The 25,268-nt window shown below is 48.4% G+C and overlaps 1 protein-coding gene across 4 annotated transcripts in view; it reads left to right on the top strand.

Annotated features, from left to right (window-relative positions):
• The window catches only part of MTUS2 (microtubule associated scaffold protein 2), a 366,940-nt gene that overhangs the window by 329,266 nt on the left and 12,406 nt on the right, over window positions 1-25,268 (top strand). For all 4 annotated transcript variants that reach the window (XM_054719703.1, XM_054719702.1, XM_008158182.3 and 1 more), the window contains one exon: window positions 19,323-19,537. In XM_054719703.1, the coding sequence (XP_054575678.1) occupies window positions 19,323-19,537 (215 nt within the window). The remainder of the gene's footprint in view (window positions 1-19,322; window positions 19,538-25,268) is intronic.

Raw genomic sequence — 25,268 nt, 5'->3', positions numbered from 1 at the left:
GGCTTTTGCCCATTTTTTATTGTGTTGCTGTTCTTTTGACTGAATGGCAGCTGCCCCTTCACCTGGATACAAACTCTCCCAAGTTTTCCACAGTCCTACCTGGCCTACCTGCTCTTTCCTCTAAATCCCAGCATCTAAAGACAGATTCAGATGGCCTATGTCTATAGTCATGAACAGGAAAATTGAAAGTATATCTATTGCTAAAATGTAAAATGTAAAATATTTCAAGAGCACCATTCTTAAGAGAATTTTGAATGCCTATTCTAGATAAATAAAGTATTCCAGATGTTTTATTTAGGTATGAGAAAGCTATAATCCATGAATCCAAAGAGTTTATAATCAGTTGGGAAAACAGGCATGTTAGCAAATGACTGTAACATAAAAATGAAATAAGTGTGTCTCTCCTTCAAACGTCTGTCCTAGATGCTGTTCTTCACTACTTTTCCTCTCATTTTCCATGATCTCTGTCTATCTCATCTACTGCTATGGCTTTAACTACTGCCCAAGCTGCTCCCTCCCAAATTCACATCTCTGGCCCTGGTCTCTCTTAAGGTCACCTCTTGGTGTTCCACAGGCAATACAACTCTCCATGGTCAAACAGTTTTATCTCCACCCACCCCACACTCCCCACCTCAGAGTAAAACAGAAAAATCTCTACTTCTATATATCAGTTAGTTCAGGTACGAGCTAAATTGCTATAACAAAGTGGTCCTCGATACAGGGAGTTTATATATGGAATAAATAAGATAGAGGGATATTTTTCTTTCATGTAATAGGCCCAGATGGCCAGGCGTCTCTGCTCCACTGTTCCCAAAGCCTTTGTTGTGTGGTTGAGGCTGATGTGGGCAGGAGTATGTTTCAGCCTGAGGGAAAGAGAAGGAGAGCAAGCAAAGGGCAAGCAGCTTCCTTGTGGAACATGACTTAGATGTTGCCATGTCATTCTTCACATCCCATTGACACCAGCAGAATCATAGGGCCACAAGGAGCTACTAGGGAGGCTGGAATGTGGAGTCATTTGAATTAAAACTTGAAGTATACTATCAATAAAAGGCAGAAATAGAGATGGGAGACAGCAGGCTCAACCACCAACTTTAGCTCAGTTATTGATGTCACAATCCACAGAGTAAACTGTCCAGAAAGCTGGACGCCATCACCGACTCCATCTCTCCCTCTTCTTCATACTTGATGTCCAGTGAGTCACCAGGTCCAGTTGATTAGAATTTGGAAGTTTTTCCTAATTCTGTTCTCTCCTCCGCATTCATGTAGTGACTTAGTTTTTTTGCAAAAACCTCCTCACTAGACCTTTTACCTCTGCTTGCCCATACATCCATCCTCTGTCACTTCGATGATTAAAATCCATCAGTAACCAGACGCATGTCTACCTATGACAAAAACAGTGGTTGTGGCCGAAACCGGTTTGGCTCAGTGGATAGAGCGTCGGCCTGCGGACTCAAGGGTCCCAGGTTCGATTACGGTCAAGGGCATGTACCTTGGTTGAGGGCACATCCCCAGTGGGGGGTGTGCAGGAGGCAGCTGATCGATGTTTCTCTCTCATCGATGTTTCTAACTCTCTATCACTCTCTCTTCCTCTCTGTAAAAAATCAATAAAATATATAAAAAATTAAAAAAAGGAACAGTGGTTGTCCCTAGCTAGGAGGTCTAAGGAGGAGGGGAAATTACTATTCACCATATTCCTTTCCATGTTGCTTGAAATTTTTTTCGCATGCAAAATATAAAAATCAAAATACTATAATAGCCTGGCCAGTTTTGCTCAGTGGTTAGAGTGTTGGCCCACAGACCGAAGGGTGGCGGGTTCAAATCCCGGTCAAGGGCATGTGCCTCTGTTGCAGGTCACCCAGCCCCAGTAGGGGCATGTGTGGGAGGCAACAAATCCATGTGTCTCTCTCACATCGATGTTTTTCTCCCTCGCCCCCCCTCCCTCCCCCCCCCCCCCCCCCCCCCGGATACTTCCTCTCTCTAGAAATCAATGGAAAAAATATCCTCGGGTGAGGATTAAAAAACAATAAGGACACTAAGATAAAGAAAGATCCTTCAGTGGCTTCCTATCATTCTTAAGACAAGTAGAATTCAAACCTTTTAGCACAGTGTGGTGAGGCTGCTGCTGCCCTCTCAGACGTACCCCTTGCCCCCTCTCCACATCCTCCACCGAAGTTCTGCCCACTTCACGGCCTCCTCCTGACCTGACCTCTCCCTCTCCCCACCCACCAACCTCCCGAGCTTCCTGGAAAACTAAAGTTTGCCATCACCTCCTTAACGCCCCAGCAGGGCCATTTCTCCTGAGAGGAATGCCTGCCTCAGAGCACCTCTCTGCGTCCACACACAGTTAGTTTCATAGTGACTGTCACATTGCTGTCATTGTTCCTTTATCCATCTGATTCTCCCTCCCCGCCAGCAGACCAAGGCCCCTCAGGGTTCGGGCTGTGCTGGGGAGTCAAGGTCTGTTTCCTGAATTCCATGGGAAAGAGATTGTATTCCAGGGATTTAAGATATTAAATTATTTAGGGTGAAATTTATTTAGGGTGACAGGGGGAAAATTATTTGGGGTGACAGAGCTTACAAGAAAAACTCTCAAAATACTTCTGTACTTACTAAATAAAATAACACAGCAGACTAAATAAAAATAATGTTATGCCATTGTGTACATTCAGATGAATTTCTTTTTCCATCACTTACTCGCTAGAGGCATGCCAGGCTTTCCTGCCCTGGGATGTTCACCAGATGTTGAGGACTACCCACACGTTCATAATCAAAGCTGCATTTGCATACCTGCGGGTTGTCTGGAAGTGTAAATTCATGGTTTCTAATTCTCCTAATAACCCTGCTGAAAGTTAGCTTGTATTATGCCTGTTTTTCAGATGGGAATATGAGGTTCAGCAAACCAGTGGTTGCCTTGCCCAGGGTTATGAGCTGTCCAACAGATGTTTGAATGGAGACCCTGCCTGTTTTTCCTATAAGCGCTCTGCCTCGCTTGCCTACTCAGGGAGAGTGTTTTTGTTTTGTTCTATTTTAATATCTGCCTCTCCATCCAATACGTGTGGTTCTCCATATTGTGACCAGACCTGTTGGTGGCCCCTGGTCCCAGGACAGCCCTAACACTCAGGCATCAGCTCCCATTCTTGTTTCTCAGCTCCCTGCACCCAACGGGTCTCAGCATTTAGGTCCAAATTTACAGTACTTTTCTTCAGATTCTTCTTCTTATCAAAACGCCAATGCAAACACCTGTATTCCTGCTCTGCCATCCGCTCTATTTCCCTCTTCTATCCCCAAACTTTGTTTCTTCCTCATTTATCCCAGCAGGGGGAGCCCATGAGGGCTTTATCTGTCACAGTGACTTGGAGCCAGGAAGGACTTGGGCAGGAGAGAAGAGCTGTGAGCAGTGCCAGCCTCCTTACTGCCTGGGGTGCATGATGTGGGCGGGGGACAAGGTGTCACTATATATATGACTGAAGAGGATGGGAAGCCACATGCAAGAATCTGAAAGGAAATTCAGTGGGACTCGAACTCTCCAAAAAGACACACCCTCAGAGCTAAGTCTGCACATCCAGGCTCAGGTCGGCACTGGGCGCTCACGCTGGCTGAGAGAACAGGTAGGCCTAGACTTCAGAATGGCAGCAACGGGCAGGTCCTATAGTTAGTGGCAGATGCTGTCTTCCCTCTGCTTCGGACGCAGGTGGGGAGGCAGGGCTCTGGGGGCTGAGCACTGAGCACCAGGACCTTGCGACCAGTGGTCTAAATGCGCTCTCAGGCTCCACCCCAGCCTCTGAGGCAGAGTCTGCACTTTAAGAGGATAGTCTGTCAAAGTTTAAGCAGCACTGTCTGCTTACAGAAGTGGTTCTCGGTATGTGGTCTCTGCCCCACCAGGAGCAGCACCACCTGGGAACTTATTAGAAACAGAGATTCTCAGACCCACTGAGTCAAGCTCTGAGTGGGCCTGGCAGCCTGCGTTTTAATACCCGCACATGATTCTGATGCCGCTCAGTCTGAGAAGCACTGGCTTAGGAGAGGACAGGTGGCCGTTATGAGCATGACAGTGAGAAAGCCACGGATCTGGACTGACTTGGTTCTGCTGCTCAGGCTCCTCTTGGATAAAATGGGAACACTGAGCAGGAATCGCACCCACTTCCCAGAGTTTTTGTGACGCTGATGGCCCTCGCGACATGGATGCTCAGTAGAGTGTCGGGCGTGTGAGAGGTCAGACCCTGCGCTGTCGCCCTTCCTCTCTGCCCGAGGCCTTTTCCTAGAAAACTGTGGCAGAGAAAGAAATGTTTGCATCTTCTGGTACCTAGTGTGATATGAAGGCCCTTCTTGCTTCTCTGATTATCATAATAATAAAAGGCCAAGAGGCGTCATGACCAAAACGACCAGTCACCAGGAGGTGCATGAAGCACCTCTCAGCCATACCAACCTAACAACTGGTTGCTATGTTGCCCACTGTGGCCTGCGAACCTGCCCGATCAGGGGGTAGGGCCAGTGGCCAACCTCGTGACACCCCCCCCTGCCTGCCTGCCCCTGATTGGACTCTTCCACCCCAATCAAGAGCTGGGCCTGCCAGCCAAATACCCCTTCTCTTCCCCCCACTGCCAGCTGCCCACCCCACACGATAAGCCTGCAGCCCCTCCCCCCAGCCAGCCCACCCCTGATCGCATCCCCCCACCCCAATAGGGGGCGGGGATGGCCAGCCAACCTCCCGCAGCCCCTAACCCCTGGCCAGCCACGCCCCCGATGGTCCCCCACCATCCTGATCAGCCTGCAGACCCTTCCCCTGGTCAGCCCCACCCCTGATTGCCACCCCACTTCAATAGAGGGTAGGGCTGGCTGACCAACCTTCTGCAGCCCCTCCCCCCAGCTGGCCACACCCCCGATGGTCCCCCACCATCCTGATAGGCCCACAGCCCCTCCCCCCGGCTGGCCCTACCCCTGATCTCCCCCTCCCACCCCAATACGGGGTGGAGCTGGCCGGCCAATCTCCTGCAGCCCCACCCCCCTCTTGGCCCCACCCCGATCAGGGGCAGGGCCCGCCAGCCAATCGCTCGCAACCCCTTCCCCGAGCCGGCCCAGCCCTGATCAGGGGCCCTGATCAGGCCCTGATCCAGGTGGGCCAGCTGGCCAACCTCCCACCATCCCCTCCTCCCAACAGGCCCAGGCCCGACTGCCCTAATTGGGACTGGGCCGGCCGGACCCCACCCATGCACAAATTCATGCACTGGGCCTGTAGTATTTAAGAAAACAGGCATGGCCCTGACCGGTTTGGCTCAGAGGATAGAGCGTCGGCCTACGGACTGAAAGGTCCCAGGTTCGATTCCAGTCAAGGGCATGTACCTTGGTTGCAGGCACATCCCCAGTAGGAGGTGTGCAGGAGGCAGCTGATCAATGTTTCTCTATCATCGATGTTTCTAACTTATCCCTCTCTCTTCCTCTCTGTAAAAAATCAATAAAATATATATTTAAAAAAGAAAAAAAGAAAACAGGCATGTACTATTCTAACCAGACAATAACTAAATGGAGAACTTGTCTTCTTAGGGGTTCTGATGAAGATCATTGTCACACAGGCTTTTCTGGCAAGGGGCACCTTTGGCCACCCTGTGCCTGTGATACAAGGTGGACACAGTTATTTCAGGCTTTGGATTGGACACAAGCAGTCATTCCCAGGTCTCTGAGACTCAGGACTGTGGTCACAGGTCCTTATCTGATAACCGTTTTCTCAAACGTCCTTGGAGGTGCCGCAGGCCAGAGCGAATCAACTACACTGAAACAGTGCTTAGTGAGGCCGCAGTGTCTGCACCAGAGCCTGAACCTTGGTAGGCAGATTGGGCCATCTAGATACATGTGTGTCTTATGCTTTATCCCACCCTGGCCTTCAGGAAGATTGGGAAATGGTTCCATTTGTAAAACTGCAGCGATTCTATGGACCCTTCAAAAACAATCCACAGCTACACCAAATGACTAATGGAAGCAGGCAGGATGCTAAGCACCTACTCTGAATTATCCTATTTAAACCTTCTAGCCCCAGGAGGTAAGTCCTGGTGTGATCCCCATTTTACAGGTGAGGAACCCAAGGCTTAGGGGGAGGTAATCTCCTGCACAGGAGCGTCACGCCTACCAGCGTGGATGGAATGATTCCAAGGAAGCAGTGAGGTGGCTGTTCTAGACACATCACAGGAGGAATCAGTAAGCAATTAAATGGGCTCTGCCATGCAGTGGGGACCAAAACCCATCAACTAGAACAACTCCACTTCCACAGGGGAGAAGGACCAGGAACTCTGAAAGGGGTGTGGGTGCTTCCCCATGCTGCAGTCCCAGTGGCCTGTCTCCTCGAAGACTGGAAGGGAGGGCCTGGCTTTGTCCCTGTCTGTGAATTCTTATGGAAATCGCCCTGGCCTTGTGCTAAGTGATGGGATTCCATAGGCAAAGGCAGCACGGGGTCCAGCCAGGGCATTCGGCAAATATCTCTGTTAATCATAAACACACTTGGGCTACTGTAGATCGCCTATAAACTCTGCTTCTTCTAAGTCTATGTCTGAAAGTTAATAGGTAGAAACCTTTCGAGGTGGACCATTTTGTTCCTTGGAGACAATTTGATGTACTTGGAAGTTATGGAGAGAGGCTGGGATGCATTCATGGGGAAATGCACATCTTTTAAAAAATGAGGTTTTATAGATTGAAAACATTAATCCTTCATTACTCTGTAAAATTGAAAGCATTAAACCCTTATACAAAAACCAATCATAGGCCTGGAGATGTTATTGGAAAAGGGGGTATCCCTTTCCCACTGACTGCTGGGGGTAGAGTCCTTACAATATCTTGAGAAAAAATAATTTTCTGAGGCTCTCATGGGGGGAAAAGTGATTTTAATTTGCATGTAAATACATCCCTGGGTTTCCATAGTCCCATTTCCCTTAGTCCAGCCCTGGAAGAGGTGTAGATGAGGTTTCAGTAAAGCTAAAATCAGAGCCAGTGTCCAGAGTTCCTGTCCCATGTTGCAGCCAGGTCTGGCAAAGCATCAGCTTAGTTGTGGCCCATTAGTTCATTGCGTGTGGGGTCCACATGGCTGTGGGCTGTATGGGAGAATGCCAGGAAGCAGGAGCAAGACGCCCAAAAGCCAGGAGTCAACCAAGAGCCAAGAGACCAAACTCCATTGTTGAGGGGATTAAAGATCCCAAATTTCATGCCCCTGCAGTGGTCGTGTCCATTCTGGCCAATGACCTATGCCCAGGTATGACTGACAGGAAGGTACCTTCCCATGTCACCCCAACTTTACTGGGCATGCGTCTATCTCCCCCCATCCAGTACTTTCCCCAGGGATCTGCGGGGAGCAGACCAGTGGCTGCCTAGGGGGTGTGAAGCTGCCCAAATAACATGCCTGCAATATTGGGCCTTCCCTTTGCTCCTTTCCTGTTATTAATAACTAGGTTAATTACAACGGTATCATGGAGAGCACAGAATTCTTGGGCCATGATTTTGACATTATTAAAGAGAGAATTACAACATTTAAGGTTATGACCAACAAATGCCTCAAAATTTATAATCTAGCAGCCCCGTGGTCTCCATATCCAAATAGCAAACTATGGGATGGAGGATTAATTTACAGCGTGCTGTGGGATAGGCCCCGCTGGGAAGCGTGTTAAGTAACAAGGTCATGGAGTTCAGTGTTTAGACCTCTGTAGTGTCACTTCCACCGTGAAAAGGGTGCAGGACCGCCACTTAGGTTTCTGTTTAAATGTTTTAGAGGAAGTTATTAAAAGCTCTTTCGAAAAGGAATGTTCAACATGTGGATGATGTCACTGGTATAATTAATGTAACAAATAGGGTCACCTTTTTAATGCCATTTTTACAAGACAAAAAATTTCAGAGCAGTAAATACTCAGGGCGCCCACATGGAGCCATTACCTGGCCTTCAGGCTGCCCCCAGGCAGCGTGTCGGGTGAGCCGGTGCCTGGGGATGCTTTTAGAACTCTGCAAGCCCACATTAATGTGGAGGAAAGGAGGAAACAAGCTCATGCAAAGCCATTTCCCCAGAAAGCCATTTCCTATTTATGGGCAGTAGTTATTAGTTCTCATGTAGACAGCATTTTCTATTCTTTTCAAAACTTATCATTATAACCAACCTCTTAAATCCATTTCCTCTTCCCTCCTTTGTCCCCATAAATCACCCATGTATTTTTCCCCTCCCAGACCAAGAAGCATTACAATTATGTTCACACATGGGGTCAGTCGTTAGCCATTTGTTGAAATACTTGTCCTTTGTCTTAAAGAATACATAAAAATGGCACAAAGTATTTATTTATTATGAAATGGAACCTTCCACTAATTGGGATCTTTGTAACTGTTTTTCTTTATTTTATTATTATTATTATTTTATTATTTTTTTTTTTTGCTTCTTCCAAAACATAAAGCAGAATAGAGTGATATCATTCAAAGGGGCTTCCCCAAGTTTCAGAACACCTGGGTTTCAGAACACCTGGGTTTCAGAACACCTGGCTGGAGTCCTGGCTCTCATTTTCCAGCTGTGTCACCTCAGACAAGATTCTAACCCCTCTGAGCTTCTGTTGCCTACTCTATACTGGTAAAATCAGAGCAAAGATGCCTGCTTTAGCCCTAGCCCGTTTGGCTCAATGGATAGAGCGTCGGCCTGCGGGACCAAGGGTCCCACGTTTCATTCTGGTCAAGGGCACAGACCTCAACTGCAGGCTTCCCCCTGGCCCAGGCCCCAGTTGGGGTTCCTGCAGGAAGCAACCAATCGATGTGCTTCTTTTACATCAATATTTCTTTCTGTCTTAACCTCTCTCTTCCACTCTCTCTAAAAATCAATGGGAAAATATCCTCCAGTGAGGATTAAAAAAAAACAAAAACAAATACAGATGCCTGCTTTACCCAGCTTGAAATTTTCTGGGAAGATGAAAGGTTTCTGCCGAGGCCTCTTTCCCTGGCTTGCAGATGCCCCTCTGCTCCCTGTGTCCTCCATGGCCTCTGAGCACACACATCCCTGCTGGCTCTTGATTACAGTCACCTTAAAGGCCTCATTTTAACTTAATCACCTCTTCAGAGATCTCATCTTGAAATATGGTTACATTCTGAGGTGCTGGGGATTAGGGATGCAACGTGAATTTAGGGGAACACATTTCAGCCCATAGAAGTGCCCAACATCCTCCGTTCAGAGGTAAGAAATGCCCACAGCGTGGAATGAGCCAGTCTGTTCCAAGGTCTCATGCTTTTAAGACTTTGATACTTTTATAAAATAGACCACACCAACCCTGTGAAATGCAATCTCATCATTAATCACTTTAAATGAGTGTCAAAAAACAGTAGTCCTGAATTTCCCATTTTTCATACTAATTGACAACATCTAGAAAGGCCCTCCCTGAGGACGGTGGACCGGCGGAGCGTTCCACAGCAGCGCTGTGGGCTGTGGGCTCTTACATGTACATGAATTCCTCTATTAGTGCAGCAGACTCGTACGCTGTCTCATGTGCGGTTTTCTCCCCAGTTGGACTCCTCCTCCGATGTCCTGTCTCCCTAAATGGCACCCCACCTCTGACTGATAACCTGAGGCCTCCTTAATTCCGGTCTTTCCTTTGCCTCCCTCATCTGACCCAGGAGCAAATCAAGGTGGCCTTGCCTCCACATACCTCGCAGTGAATCCACCCCTCCCCCGGCAGGAGCTGTGCCTCCCAGTCACCATCAGACCTGCCAGGACTCCAGAAACATCGCCTCGGGCTTTCCTCGCCTCCTGCCTCTGTGCTGGAGCTGCAGCGTAGGGGCCCCCCTATGAAAGCGCCCTTAGTCCTGTTGAACACTGTCCGGGGCTTCCCACTGTCACCAGAGTGTAACCCTGGCTCCTTTCCTGGGACCACAGGCCCTGCGGGACCTGGCCCTGCCTGTCTCTTGAACTTCAGCTGCTCCACTTGGCCTGTCAGGGACACTCCGGGGGGGTTGTCTTTCGATTCCTTGTATGCTGAAATTGTCCCCACCTCAGGACTGCACTGACAGTTCCTTCCACCCAGAACCCCCTCCCTCCATCTCTGCACACGCTCTCTGTCATTCATATCTATCTGGACAGTGTCACCTCAGCGTGGCCTTCCTGTCTACCCCAGCAGCGTAGCCTCCCCTCTGCCCAGGCTTCCAGCTTTACCCTTGTTTGACTTTCTTCACTGCGGTTAGCTCAAGAGGTTTTTAATCTGCAATTGTGCATGTGAACACTTTTCTCATTTGTTTGCCTCCATGACAGTGTGTCTGGGCGCATAGCGGGGGCTCAGTACATTCAATTACTCTGTTGACTGTCGGCCTGCCTATCTGGCCACAAGTACAAAATTGATTATGGCACAGTCCCTGCCCACTGGCAAGGGAGACAGGTGAGGAGATTCAGTTCAAAACAGCGAGTGCCTGAAGGGCGATACGCCAACACCTTGCCTCCTCCTTGGGCTGGCAGAGCCCGGCACACTGTGGCCGCTCCCACCGCCATCGGGTGGAGATGAGAGAAGCCTGGGCCGGGCGCCAGCACCTGCTCTTTAGGGCCTGGCCCACTCCTCGTGGCCTTGGGTCAGTTTGTTACCTGCTCCTTGCACATGGAGGTTAGGCTACCTATGGACACCTGGCAGGCGGGTGACAGTGGGTAACTACCTGTCTAGGAGGGGGGAGGTGTCCCAGGAAGCACTACAAACATGAGCTGCTGTCTCCACGACACAAGCTACCCCAGGGCCCCGCAGAGATGGCTCTTTCACTCCCACTTCTACTCTTGGTCCATGATCCTTTCATAGTCCATTTTCAGCCCCTCCCCATGACATTTTCCCCAAAAAGGACCTAAGAAAAGAAAAAGAGGGTCGGGCTGCAGAGGGCAGTGTGGCCTGGATCCCAGGTAGTGTGTTCCCTTCGTCTCCTGCCTGTCGCTGAGCTCTGTCAAGTCTAGACAAAGGCAGCATCACTAGAGGGCATTTTTCAGGCATCATAGCTCCCCCTGGTAGGTGCCCATTTGTTACAGGATCGCTGCCATCAAAAATCAGAAAAAGAGAGGCAATAAAACCACAGCATAAAGATGCTAATAATCTTTAACCCCTATGAATTTATCTAACGCCGGGGGTCTTGATCCAGCATCTAGAAGGGTTCAGGAAACCTGAAGAAGTGGCTGTGCATAAATTAAATAAGAGTCCAGAGACGAAACACAATTTTGAAAGGCGTTTGGGGGGGCAGAGGAGCCTGGCTAAAGAAACCAAGTTTCCTCCTCTCAGGACCCCTTGCATTTTATTAACACAAATTGTCCTAAGGCAAGGTGGAGATATACACATCAAAGGGTAGGATTAGGTATAGAATCCATTGTCAGATTGGGGAATTGCCTTCAGCTGTTCAGGTGTTTGGCCAACAGGTGGCAATAACATGTAGGTTAAGATGCCCTGAGCTGTCTGGCAGCAAGCAATCATCCTTTCCAGGTTTGTGGAAATGCCTTTAGCCATTCCCAACAGGCGATAACATATGTGACTCAGCCCTTGTTGAGTCCCCAAGTTCCATCAACCTTTTGATGAAACTCTTGCAATTATGACATGCTGGAATTGGCTTCAGGCATTTAGCCTAATATATATATATATATATATATCTATATATATATATATATCACAAACTAATGTCCAGCAAAAGGGCATATAATTTATGCTACCTCAACATGAGAGTGTAAGGTAGCCACCAGAGTGTTAGGTGGGAAGACATGGGAAATTCCCAACAGAGTATAAAGAAGTCACAGGACTCCAATAGCTAAGAAGGATTTTGCACTTGGAAATTTCATTTTTCCTGGTTCAGTGAAATAATGGGTAATTTTTAAGTTAAAATTTTTTCCTTGAATTCTGCCCTTTTATTTATTTCCATCTCCTAAAGAAACAACTTAATCATTTACCTGACTGTGAGATCTCCCGCCAGCAATATGTAACAACAGCGACTAGACCACAGGCTGGGGGACCCAAATAACACAAACTTATTTTCTCACAATGCCAGAGGCTAGCAATCTGAGATCAAATTGTTGGCGGGGCTGGCTTCCGAGGCCTCTCTCCGTGGCTTACAGATGGCATCACATCCTCTTCTTTCTCTAGGGATCTGTGTCCTAATTCCTAATTTCTTATTAGGATGCCAGTCATACCGGATTAGGATCTACTCTAATGACCTCACTTTAACTAATTAAAATTTGTAAAAATCCTCTCCAAAGGCTATGTTTTGAGGTCCTGGAATGGGGGAAGGAGGGGGCATTAAGCTCTTAAAAGTGACATCATAATATTTCCACTTAGTGGAACAGTATCTTGTCATCATATTCAAAGATTTATTGTACAATTGTTATATCTAAAGCATACTCTAGGATGTAAGAGGCAACATAATACCATTTTTTATTTTTTTATCATGATCTGTAGGTCCAGATCCTTCTCTCCAGTTTAAGTCTAGTGCTGTTAACCACCAAACTTGCTACCTCATTGGTAAACCAATAAAAACTTGTAGTTATTCATCAGACTTTTGGAATGTCTACTTAAAGTAACTTGATCTTACTCACTGAGTCTTTCCCTCTCACTTGATTTGTGAACTGTGGTTGAAATTAAGCCTGTGTTACAAACAGCTCTATGGCAATTGTGTGTCATGGTTCTGAGGGTCATGGTCCCAAGGGCTGTTGTCTCGTCATGCTTTACACTCACAGGCTGGCAGGTTGGTGTCTTTGAAGTAGATATGTCTAGGGATGTTCTAAATATATCTGTAATAATATTTAAGTATTTTAACATCATCTACACACACTATGAATATTCATGCACACATACATCCTATCTAATAAAAGAGTAATATGAAAATTGACCATCACTCCAACACAAAGATGGCTGCCCCCATGTGGTCAAAGATGGCTGCCCCCATGTGGACACAAGATGGCCAGCAGGAGAGGGCAGTTGTGAGGGACCAGGGCTGCAAGGGAGGGTAGTTGGGGGCGATCAAGCCTGCAGGGGAGAGCAGTTAGGGGTGACCAGGCCTGCAGGGGAGGGCAGTTAGGGGCAAACAGGCTGGCAGGGGAGCAGTTAGGCATCAATCAGGCTGGCAGGGGAGTGGTTAGGGAGTGATCAGGCTGGCAGGCAGAAGCAGTTAGGGGCAATCAGGAAGGCTCGCAGGCAAACAGTTGGGAGCCAGCAGTCCTGGATTATGAGAGGGATTGGGCCTAAACGGGCAGTTGGACATCCCTCTCACAATCCTGGACTGCTGGTTCCCAACTGCTCGCCTGCCTGCTTTCCTGATTGCCCCTAACTGCTTCTGCCTGCCAGCCTGATCACCCCCTAATCACTCCCCTGCCAGCCTGAATGATGCCTAACTGCTCCCCTGCCAGCCTGTTTGCCCCTAACTGCCCTCCCCTGCAGGCCTGGTCACCTCTAACTGCCCTCCCCTGCAGGCCTGGGTCCCTCCCAACTGCCCTTCCCTGCAGGCCTGGTCGCCCCCAACTTCCCTCCTATGCCGGCTTGGTCACCCCTAACTGCCCTCCCCTGCAGGCTTGATCACCCCCAATTACCCTCCCCTGCTGGCCATCTTGTGGCGGCCATCTTGTGTCCACATGGGGGAAGCCATCTTGTGTGTTGGAGTGATGGTCAATCTGCATATTACTCTTTTATTAGGTAGGATAGAGGCCTGGTGCACGTGTGGGGGCCGGCTGGTTTTCCCTGAAGGATGTCCCAGATCAGGGTGGGGGTTTCCTTGGGGCATGGGGTGGCCTGGGAGAGGGGCCTGTGGTGGTTTGCAGGCCAGCAATGCCCCCTGGTGACCCAAGCAGAGGCCCTGGTATCTGGGGTTTATTTATCTTCTACAAGTGAAACTTTGAAGCCTGGAGCAGAGCCAAGCCTTCTGCTTGCTCCGTGGTGGCAGCCATTTCTGTTGGGATTTATGTATCTTCTATAATTGAAACTTTGTAGCTTTAAGTGGAGGCCTGGGCCGACCAGGTTGTGCGGAAAGCTTGGCTTTCTTCATCACCGGGGGCAACCCTAGCCTTCTGCTCTTTCCAGCTGGGTGGCTGCCGCCATTTCTGATTGGATTTATGTATCTTCTATCATTTAAACTTTGTAGCCTTGAGTAGAGGCCTAGGCCGGCAAGGGCAGGCGGAAAGCTTGGCTTCCTCCATCGCCAGGGAAACCCAAGCCTCCCTCCTGCTCTCTGTGGCCGTAGCCATCTTGGTTGGGTTTATTTGGATATTTGCTCCTGATTGGCTGGTGGGCATGGCTTGTGGGTGTAGCAGAGTGATGATTAATTTGCATATTACTCTTTTATTAGATAGGAGATATATATCTAATGATAATATCTAAATATAATAATATTTATAATATATATATAAATATATATATGCTCAAATATTTAAACTATACAACAGATTCTAATTCTTCTTTTGTTTTCTAAACTCATGCTTATGAATTAGGAGTGATATATTCTCTTGGCCAATCACAATCCTGTTATTTTAGAAATTATTTTCTCAGCAACTTGGGTGCTAGGGATTTATTACTTTTGTTGACCTCTTACAGCAAAGTACCAACTGTTTTCAAATGAAGAAAGTAAGACTCCAGATGTTGTCTAATATCATTTAATTAGCTTTCATTAATCTCTGACTGCAAAATGACTGACTAGATACATCTTTGAAGATTTAGCAGAGGCAAGAGGATATTTATTTCTTTAGGGACTCTGTTATTAGAGCTCATCCTCTTAGGGCCCCAGCTGCTCTTCTTATCCAGCATCTTCTGCAGGCCTGGGGCTTAGCATGGGGTCATCAGGTGAAGATCAACATCACCTCTCTCATACATACTAGTAATAGCAGTTGGGAATTTGGAGATTGGGGCTATATGTAAAAAAGGGATTACTTTACCACTTTACGGACAGCGAAACAGGCCTACACTGCTCCTGATTTATTTAAGGCAGCAGCACATTCAGGGGCAGCTCAAGGATGAATACCAATGGCCTCCTAGCTCCCAAATCGGGAGCCAGGCCCATGAATTATCCTGCCACTGACATAACTAATATTGCAGGAGACAGAGAAGAGTCAGGGCATTTCTGACCTCCAGATACTATAATCTTTTCAAACCCTGTCTCTCCTTAATTATAGCAGTAATGTGAAAAATGGTTTTACTTGTAAAGCATGTAAACCAACAATAGAATGTTTTTAAATATATATATTTGCAGGTGTCCACTGGGCAATGAGTCCTGTAACTTAGGCACACAAACTCCTGAGGGAGGAGAGAGAGAAAGATAGATACATTTCCATCACAAATAGAACTATGTAAGCATACTATTTCTGAACCTTGCCTTTTTTGTTTAATAATATATTACAGATATCATTCCATGATATCACAAAAAAAATTACCTTTTTTTTACTGGTTGCCTATAGCCCATTATGTATAGGATTTGTTCTATATGTATAGGGTGGGCAGAAGCGAGGTTACAGTTGTGAGTATGTGAAGCACAGAGTTTATTCTTATATTATTTATTTGTATTACGACTATAAACCTACTTTTGCCCACTCCTGTATATTGGATTCATTATCATTTATTTAACTAACTTCCCAATAGTGCCCTAAGGCAAATCACACTGTAGTAACTCTTGACCAAATGTTCTTGTGTGCACTTGTGAAATTATTGGGTTAAAACCTTCATGTTATTTTTTTCTCCAATATAACTGATTTGTTTTTATTCATTTTATAATCTTTTTATCTCTTTTATTCCATCTTGGGTTCCATTAGATTTCGCCTATATCCGTGTGTGTGTGTGTGTGTGTGTGTGTGTGTGTGTGTGCGCGCCACAGCATAGTGATAAGGTTTTCATTTTTCTTTTATTTTGCCATCATATATTTTTACCACTGTTGTGCAGAGTTTTAATTAATAAGATGAGTTTTCCTTCTCTAAAAACATCTAAATTTATCCTTTAAGGCATTGTTTTTGTCGTGTTATTTTTTCAATTTTTATTTTTTGTAAAAAACTGTAAGATATAGTTCTTGTACTCTATGCAATTTACCCATTTAAAATGTACAACTCATTGGTTGTTAGTGTATCTGCTGAGTTGTGCAACTGTCATTACAACCTATTCTGAAACATTTTCATCACCCCCCAAAAGAATTTATTTTTATTTGTTGTTGTTGTTGTTGTTAATTCTCACCTAAGGATATTTTTTCCATTGATTTTTAGAGAGTGAAAGGGAGAGAGAGAGAGAGAGAGAGAGAGAGAGAGAGAGAGAGGTTAGAGAGAGACACATCAATTGGTTTGGTTGCTTTCCACATGCACCCTGAGGGCCAGTAATCAAACCTGCAACCCAGGAACATATCCTTCTGAAATCAAACCAAACCGGAGACCCTCTGGTGTGTGGGTTGGTGCTCTAACCCTCAGCCACACTGGCCAGGACACCAGTTCTATCACTGACAGTTTTAAAGATATTGTGCCCCCAAAGCAGCTTATCGACTGTGTTCCCACCAATAATCCACGGAATGTCGGTTTCCTCAGACCCTTCCTATATTACCAGAATATTTAATTTTTGTTGGTCTTTTAGATTTAAAAAATGTATTGCTTCAGTGTGCATGTATTTTATCATGAATGGTGCTAACCATCTGTTCTCGTGTTTCCTGGCCATGTGTGTCTCCTCTCTGGGCAATGCATTGCAGACCTATTTTAAACACAAGAAAACGTATTGTTGTCACTGCTTTATTTTGATCCCATTGACCATGGCATGATACACTACACGGGGCTGGGGGTGAGGGAGAATCACTATGAAGTTATTTAACATGAATTACAAAAGCAAAAGCACCCTCCGAAGAGGCCCCAGACACCCAGAAACCTGCCCTGGCATTCCACGCCCCTGCCACCAGGCCTGAGCCACTTTGGCCTGTGGGTTCTTTTCATTGGGACTGTAGCCTCCAGTGGTCAGAGGTAGAGGAGGATGCTGACCCCCACGATGTCCACACTACCAGGTATCAGAAAGCCTCAGCCCGACTCTGCTAATCATGTCCCTATTTATTAGTAAGCCAGCAAGATGCTGTTATGCTGCTCGTGGTGGGAAGCCCAGTGTACTCCCAGCAATCTGCCCCTCGCCTAAGGGATGTGACAATAATATCTATTCAATATTTAACATATTTGAAACCCAGGCCAGTCCATTTGTAACACTCCCTCCTCTCTACCACAAAATCATTTCCAGTATAATCCTGCAAGGATGATGATTATACTAAGCATGATTTTCCTGAATCTACATAAACAATTAAAAATTCATCAACATTCAAATGAAAAGTACACACAACATCACTTCTTTGACATTTCTGCCAAACATGCAGGACCTGGATCTAATGAGGGAACATCAGACGCACCGAATGAGAGACTTTCTGTGGAACAGCTGGCCTGTCTTCTTTAAAAGTGTCTAGGACCTGAACGCCAAGGAAAGGCTGAGGACTGTCCTAGCTCAAAGGAGAACAAGGAGACAGGACTTGGCTCAGGACTGGGTCCTTTTTATGGAAAGGACATTATTAGGACCATCAGTGGGACTTACATGGCCTGAGCATTGGTGGCATCATTGGATCGATGATGACTCCCTGACTTTGATGACTGAATTACGATCATGGAGAAGGTCCTTGTTGGTAGGGAATATGTACTAAGGAATTTGGGGTTGGTGGCAGGTCAAGCATATTATTCTCAAATGATCCGGGGAGGCAGGGCGGGGGGGGGGGGTGTCATTTGTACAAGTATGTCCTCGGGCCATACTTCCAAGCTTTCTCTGTGATTTTTTTTTTATATATGAAAATATTGTGAAAAACCTCAACGGTAATTGTAGCAATTGTTTAGGACATTGACCAACAAAGGACTGTTCTGAGGAGTATTTTTCACCAACATTCTTTAGAATTGCTGACACGAGGTGGCAATTCAAGTCAGTGATTATGGCTTTGAAATTCTCCGCAGACAGTGCCTCCGCTTACTGCCTACCCCGGGGGAAGCAGCACCAGCACCCACCCCTCAGTCCACCCTGATTACAGTGGCAGATCCTGCTACAACTTCACCAGACGTGGATCAGATTCCCCCACACAGGGGGGACATGGGACACTGGGGCAATTGACCAAAAAGACCACTGGGGACAGTGCTAGGCTGCTGCCCTGTCCACGAAGGGCAAGGTGCCTATCCATCCAACCCACATTCATTTCATCAGGGGAAAAATGCTTTGAAGTAACCCTTGTGCTAATTAACAAACTCTTTTAGTGTCAAATGTGGCCAAGAAGCCCTTGAATTAGCTCCTCCTTCAGGCGGGACTTCTGATCAGGGGGTTTCAAAGCCTAACTACCGTGGGCGTGCATGTCTGACCGTAGCCCGGCACCCCCGGAGTGCAGGTGATCACGAACCAGCCCGTACACCTGCTCACTCGAATTGAAGTGACGGTGTCTGCCAGCATGCGCACAGGAGGGCGAGCCCGGCAGCACCGCCCTTGCGGACCGTAACGATGTGTGCCTGCACCTGGACGTCTGTGCCATGCGTGTGAAAGTCAGCACCCCGTGACCTAGACACAGTAGATGCCGAGGTGCTTTTCTCCTCAGGGAAGCAGTTTGCAGTTGAGAAAGAGATCTTGCAAATGAAAGCAGTCCGCCCTTGCCCACAGCCCAGGGGAGGCACAGATGCGAAGAACCAGTGGATCAGTGGGCTGCTGTCATTGGCTTGTCCTCTGCTGGCGGCCTGGGAAGCACACCAGGAGGGGGACAGGGAGGCCTCCTATGCAAGGGGGCATTGCTGGTTACTGTGCAGCCTCGGGCCCCTGAGTGGAGACCCGAACTTTCTCTGTGAATGTCCAGTTGGGCATTTCAGCCTGGGGAGAACAGCCTTTAACCTGGTGCTTCTCCTGTCCTGTCTCAGCTCCCAGGAATGCACAGGTTTCTCCCGAGCCCCGATGGGCAGAGGAGTTGCCCACCGAGGACCTTATGAAACATTTAGGTCCTGGGCTGCTTCCCCAGGGTCCCTGACCCACCCAGAGTGCGCCTGGGAGAGTCCCTGCTGGACAAACCCCCAGTGATGTTGATGCCCACAGTCCGGGGGCCCTCAGGGGAGCCCTGCTCTAGTGGCAGGACCGTGGGGCTGGCAGTCAGAAAGCCCGAGTTTGCCTCCATAGCCCTTTCTATTCACAACAGGTGGCCTGGGGCTTCCCACATGTGCAGTGCCGCAGGTGGGAAAGCCCTTTACAAACTGAGGCTCTTCCAAAGCAAGAGGGTCTTGCCCCGATTATGACATTAACCTTGATGCTCTACCGTGGATGCTGAAACCTTCTGGTGCCTCCTCTCCAGTTTTTACAAAGACGCTGTTCTGTCCCCAGCCTTCAACACAGCCAAGTGTGAGAAACTACAGAAGGAGAAGGAAGAGTTGGAGAGGCGGTTTGAGGACGAGGTGAGGAAGCTGGGCTGGCAGCAGCAGGCCGAGCTCCAGGACCTGCAGGGGCGGCTGCAGCTGCAGTTCCAGGCGGAGATGACACGCCTTCAGGAGGAGCACTGCGCCCAGCTGCTGCGGATCCGGTGTCAGCACCAAGAGCAGGTCCGTGTTTGTGCTGTGCTCGGTCTCTGCTGTTGGGATGTGCAGGTGGAAGGTGGTGGGGAAGCAATGCCACGTGAGCCCAAAGTCCTGTCCACAGGTGAGCTACTTGTAAAGTTCCCTCTCGGATTTCATTTCTTTCTTCCGTCGCCTCCTTCCCTCCCCTCCGGCCTTTCTGGCCCCTCTCTCCTTGTTCTGCCAAGCATGCTCCTCCTTCCTGCCTAGAAAGTTCTCCCTCTAGACACTCCGTGGCCATCCTCACAAGCACCAAGTGAGAATTGTCTGCCAGGCTTACTGCTAGAATTTTGGTACCTGAATGTGCCTGCACGGAGTAGGCCTAGTAGGCTGGAACTTGCTGAATAAAAGCATGAATGCCGCTGGCTGGCCCAGCAGTCTTACTAGAGAGAGCAATTCATCTGGAATGAGCAGAGAATGATTCCCAGGAAGCCTGTCAGGTGGCAGCAGGTAGGGCTGGAGCCTCCTTGTCCATCACTGTGGGTCCTGACGGGAGACTCTGCTTCCATGAGAACTAGTTCTGCTCCGTTCTTTCTCAGTCCCCAAGGCTCTGTTGCCTTAATACCCGCCTTCTAAGTGGTGTATTGTTTCTCGTGGTCTGCTAATGGCATTTGCAAAGAGCACGTTCCAAGTAGACACGCTGGATGGTGATGGTCCCCAGAGGCTTGTGAGCCTAATGGGCACGAGGAGAATTTCGGAGTAATAATAAGCACTATTGGTGTAATTAAAAACATCCCATTTGACGCATTTTATTCCATTCAGCATCTTTTCTGTGGAAACCAGACACCCCTGCCTGCTTAAGGCTGTTTAGACGTAGAGACCGGGAAACAGAATAGGTTACAGCTAAAGTTACCACTGGTGCTAATGTTAGAACCAGGTCTCCAGCGTCTTTCCTCCTGAGCTCGCAGAGCGTAACTTCTGGGAGCAGACGTTTGTCCCTGTGGCTGTCTGCAGCGTTAGCACGGCCCTTGGATACATCCCAAACTCGCTGCAAATAGCGGCTCTGTGCCTCTGTATCCCTGGGCCATTCGCTCCCAGTCTTACACAGAGAACGTGTTTACAACCTGTATTCACTAAGAGACTTCTGGTCCAAGGTTCTGGGTCGGCTGAGAAGGTACCAAGAGGTGGGAGGGAGGGCAGGAGGTGGCTGCCAGGCAGGAGAAGGTGCTTTGAGGGGACCTCGGAGTGAAAGCTCCCTTGCGGTGCCATGTCTGGAAACCACGCAGCTGAGGCCACTGCTGGGCAGAGCCTGTCACCGGTGGGGCTCGGCACGGGCAGTGCACCCCTCAGTGTCCTGTGAGCAGAAGCACAGTGGGGAGATGAGCCCTCACCTCAACTTTAAGCTGGGACACAGCAGCGTTTTGGAGATTTCGCGTTGGGCAGGATTGAAGGAAAGAAGGCCCGACATTGAGAATGAGTTGCAGAAGCTACCTGTGAACATTTAAAAAGGGCTTTATCTTAGGAGGCCTCTGAGTTCTGTTCTTCTTGACCCTTATTCAGCTAAAGCGATTCATCTATTTGTCCATTCACCTATGCCAAGAATATCTATGGAGTGCCCACTGCACACCAGGCACGCGTCAGGGTCCTGCCAGAGACGCCCGGATTTATAAACCATGGGCTTGCTTCAACCGTGCCTCAGGCGATGGCCAGGGAAGCTCTGAGGGAAACTGATCTGGGTGAGCAGCAGAGACGTGATTAGGATTGAGAGTTTACTTCTAGCTGTGAGGATAGGGAACATTTTCTGGTAGAACTAACATCTGAGTGATATAGGTCTGAGTAAACCTGGCCTGCAGACACCCACTGATTGGGGGGATGGATGATTGAAATCTGTGAATCGTTCAGGCCTGACTTGGCCCCTGCTGCTGAGCACGGGCGGCCAGCCTGACCACAGCCCCGCAGCAGAGAGAGTGCAGGCAGTGAGGGAGGAGAGGCAGGGACGTGGCATGCAGCAGAATCCGCATTCGCTCTCTGCAGGAAACAGTGCACGGCTGCGAGGGCGAGTTGTGAGGTCTGCGGTTTCAGCTCTCCAGGTCGGACTATCCACTCTCAGGTTCTTTATCTGGGACAATTTTGCATTTGGCAATGCTGACCCTATGGAGAGTGACATCTGTCAGCAGTTGTGCTCCACCAGCTTAACAGTCAACCAACCTGGCCTCTGCTCGCCCAGCCCCCCACACCAGCAGCGCAGGAGCCCCTGCGGCTTCGCTCCGACTGGGAGCTCGCGTGCGGAGACACGCGCACCTCTGGCTGCTGCAGGGTCTCCCTGGGACAAATCCAGCCGTCCGCTCACCTCTGCCCGCACATGGGAGTCACTGGGGAACGTGTGGCAAAACACCCCTCCTCATCCTCACCCCACAGTAACCGCATCAGAATGGCTGATGGGTCGGGTTGTTCGTCAGCCGACCCGAAATGCAGGGTCCCCAGACGCAGGCCTCAGGCTTCCTTAAGTGCCGTTTAAGATTGGGTCTGATTTTTATTCCTAAATGACCATAAGGTGTTTAATCAAAATCAGCACGTGTGCCATAGCTAGCTCCGCATGAATAGAAGCCAAACTGCCAGAGCCCCCCATCTCGAAGCACACAAAACGGATTTTCACTGAAAACACACAGGCTTGCCCCTTTTTTGCCCAAACACAGTGCCTTCCAGTTCTCCTCTCGGGGCTGTCTACTGTTTTCCAAAGATACTCAGCCACAGAGCCTGACATTCAATCATCAAATATGTGCCCTTTGACCCCATTCCTCCTGTGGCCTTTTGTCCTCCTCCCTGACCTGGCCCTGAAGTCACTGTGGACTCTGCTCAATAAAGTCTGAGCAGAGGTGCCTTCCCCTCCGGGGGAGCAGTCCTCCTCCTTGGGCCTCATATTCAGGACATCCTTTACCTCTCTGAAGGAAAGCACCCTTTCACACTAACTGGCAGCCTCAGCATCCAGCACTTCACGAGAACATACGAGGCCACTTGGTTCATCCTCTGCCGTTACACCTCCTTAGTCCTCCTGCGCGACAGGCACACAGCTGCCCCAGCAGCAGCCACACTCCCTCAAACAGAAAGAGGTTCCAGGGACCCTCAGTCTTCCGGCTCCAGAGCCCTGCCCAGCACAGCCCAGAGTCTCAGTACCCTGGGAGGAGGCGGTGTGGGAAGGTGGGGGCCTCCTGAACTCCTGCTCACGTGGTGGGCTGCAGTGGGGGCAGAAGGCACATCCTGGAGTGGGATGAAGTGGGACTGGGCGCTCTGGGCTGGCTGGCTGCCCGCTCTGAGTAAGTAGATACCCACGCTACGTAAGCAGGCACTGAAGGGAAGGAAAGGAAAGTCCGTAAGAGAACCCTGGAGAGCGTGACATGGGCAGCCCCCTCTGTCCCACCAGCTAGGAATATGTGTCTGGGATGGGAGTAGATGGGAGGTTAATCTGATTTGAGTTTAATGAGTAAAGCTGAGATGACACAAAGCACATGCATCTTCATTCTAAATGTAAGTTGTCTCTCAGATAGTTGTGAGTTGCAAATGGCTGAGTAAAGGAAGCCCGCAGCTGCGTCTTACGCATCTAGAGGGTGGCTCTCCGACCCTTTGCTGTGCTGTTGCTCAGCCCAGCAGAACTGCAAGCCCCTGCGGAATGGAGCCCTCTCCACACCACCGGGACCAGTGGGGGGCGCAGCGACAGACTCCTCCTCCACGCGCAGCCCAGAGCTCTGTCTTCCTGGAGAAGGAAGGAGTGGTCCCAGTGGTTTAAGGCCCCACGAGAAGGATGCTTCCTCCCGCCTAAGCTTGCCGTGGACTGACAATGAATCAAATGATCTGGTGTTTCCCTTCCGTCAACTTGTCTGAATCCTTTCAAACGCCTGCAGCGGGTTTCAGGGTGTCCTCGGGCTGAAGCTCTCACTGGCTGCTTCAGAGTGTGAGGCCATGCTCTGGAAAGAAGCCAGGAGCCCCCCGGGAGGAGCAGTCCTGGGGATTAATGCTCTGACAAGAAGAGGACGGCCAATAGTGAACAGCTCCTTCCCCACAGAGGGAACCGTCTTCAAAAAACATGAAGATGTACAGAACCTTTACTGAAGAGCAAGGATTCTTATGCCCAAATCTTGGCTCATTGGTTCATATTGGTTTCCTCTTGATGCATATGGCCTTTCAGAGTTAGGGGATCCGTATTTCATTCATAAAAGCACTTGTGAGGGGCTGTAACAGAGAGACTGTGCCCTTACATCATGCTTACTATATTGAGCATGGTATTGAGTCACCATTAAACCAAAGACCTGCCTCCCAACAAACCAGAAGGGCGACGTTCAGCTTCAGACATAATGTCACATTGCCTGACAGGGCATCTTCTCCGCCAGGGACACAGGAGACTCTTCTGGAATATGGTAATTTGTGTCAGAGCCCATAAATTAGAATCATACCAAGGACTGATCAAAGATTTTTCTTCAAACTGAACTGGGTAACAAGCATCCAAATAATGTGTGGGTACCTATATCTACAAACAGGGTGATCTTGGCTCAACTGATACAGTAATGAAGCAGAAAAAATATATACTTGTATTTTTTTTAACCAGTGATTTGTTTTTTTTCAAGAGACTGAAATGCCTTGGATGAAGATTCTATGAAAACCTCATATAAAAAGGAATTGGACAATTATGTACTGTGGTAATCAGCTTTTCTGATTAATGGAGTCATAGGTCTGAGCCTAAGTAAAACATTGTTTCATCAAGAATGGCCTGTAAGCTTGGCTGAGATAGCTCAGTGGTTGAGTATCGACCTATGAACCAGGAGGTCACGGTTTCATTCCCAGTCACCAGTCAGGGCACATGCCTGGGTTGTGGGCTCGATCCCCAGTAGCGGGCGTGCAGGAGGCAGCCAATCAATGATTCTCTCCCATCATTGATGTTTCTGTCTCTCCCTCTCCCTTCCTCTCTGAAATCAATAAAAACATTTTTAAAAATTAAAAAGGAATGGCCAGTAGATAAAAGTGAATCATTGCATATCATGTTCGTTTGAAAAATGTGAAGCAGCTCTCCTAACACTGTGGAGCTCATTGTTGGTTTTGCCAGTGATATTTCTGTTTTCATGGATGAAGTCCTCTTTTACCTTAGGAGAGAAAAGTCAGGCAAATTTTCCCATGGAATTATAGTACCCAGAGTGAAAATCTACCCCATTTTAAAATAAAAATACTCCCATGCATCCACTCCACACATGGGCTTCCTTTCCTGTGGAGAGCACTTCCTCCTTTCAGATCAAAGGTCGGCCTGTGACTTATCCCCGGAGAAACAAAAGGCCCCAGGCGGTGGCTGAGTGGCACCAACTAGAAGCAGAATGTTTAACTGGTCCACCAAGGAGCTTCAGGACCTGGGCACACTTTCTGCCTCAGTGTTTCTCAAACACTAGGTTTTGACATATTAGTAGATACAAATTTAAAAAACAGATTATTGCAAGTAGGAAGGGAAAGTATGGTTTCTGACACTTTGGTTTGTGCACGTGCGCTATGTTGCTTTGTACAAGAGTATTTTTTGCAATGGTGGCTGACAAAGAATTTGGAAAAACACTTCCGGTTTGCTAGCGTGGGGAGAGGCCGTTTTATGCAAGTACTCCCGTAAGTCATACATTTGAAGTTAAAAACAACAGCACACCAACAAAATAACAAAAACAGTACATGTGGTGATGGTGGGAGGTGGAGGCGGAGATCAGGAAGAGTGGAAATAAAGCATCCCCTAGGCTAGCTGTGCTCCTTGTGATTG

The sequence above is a fragment of the Eptesicus fuscus genome, chromosome 7 (assembly GCF_027574615.1).
Source record: "Eptesicus fuscus isolate TK198812 chromosome 7, DD_ASM_mEF_20220401, whole genome shotgun sequence".
NCBI lineage: Eukaryota > Metazoa > Chordata > Mammalia > Chiroptera > Vespertilionidae > Eptesicus > Eptesicus fuscus.
The sequence above is the reverse complement of the archived record's forward strand: the minus strand, read 5'-3'. Positions and strand labels throughout refer to the sequence as shown.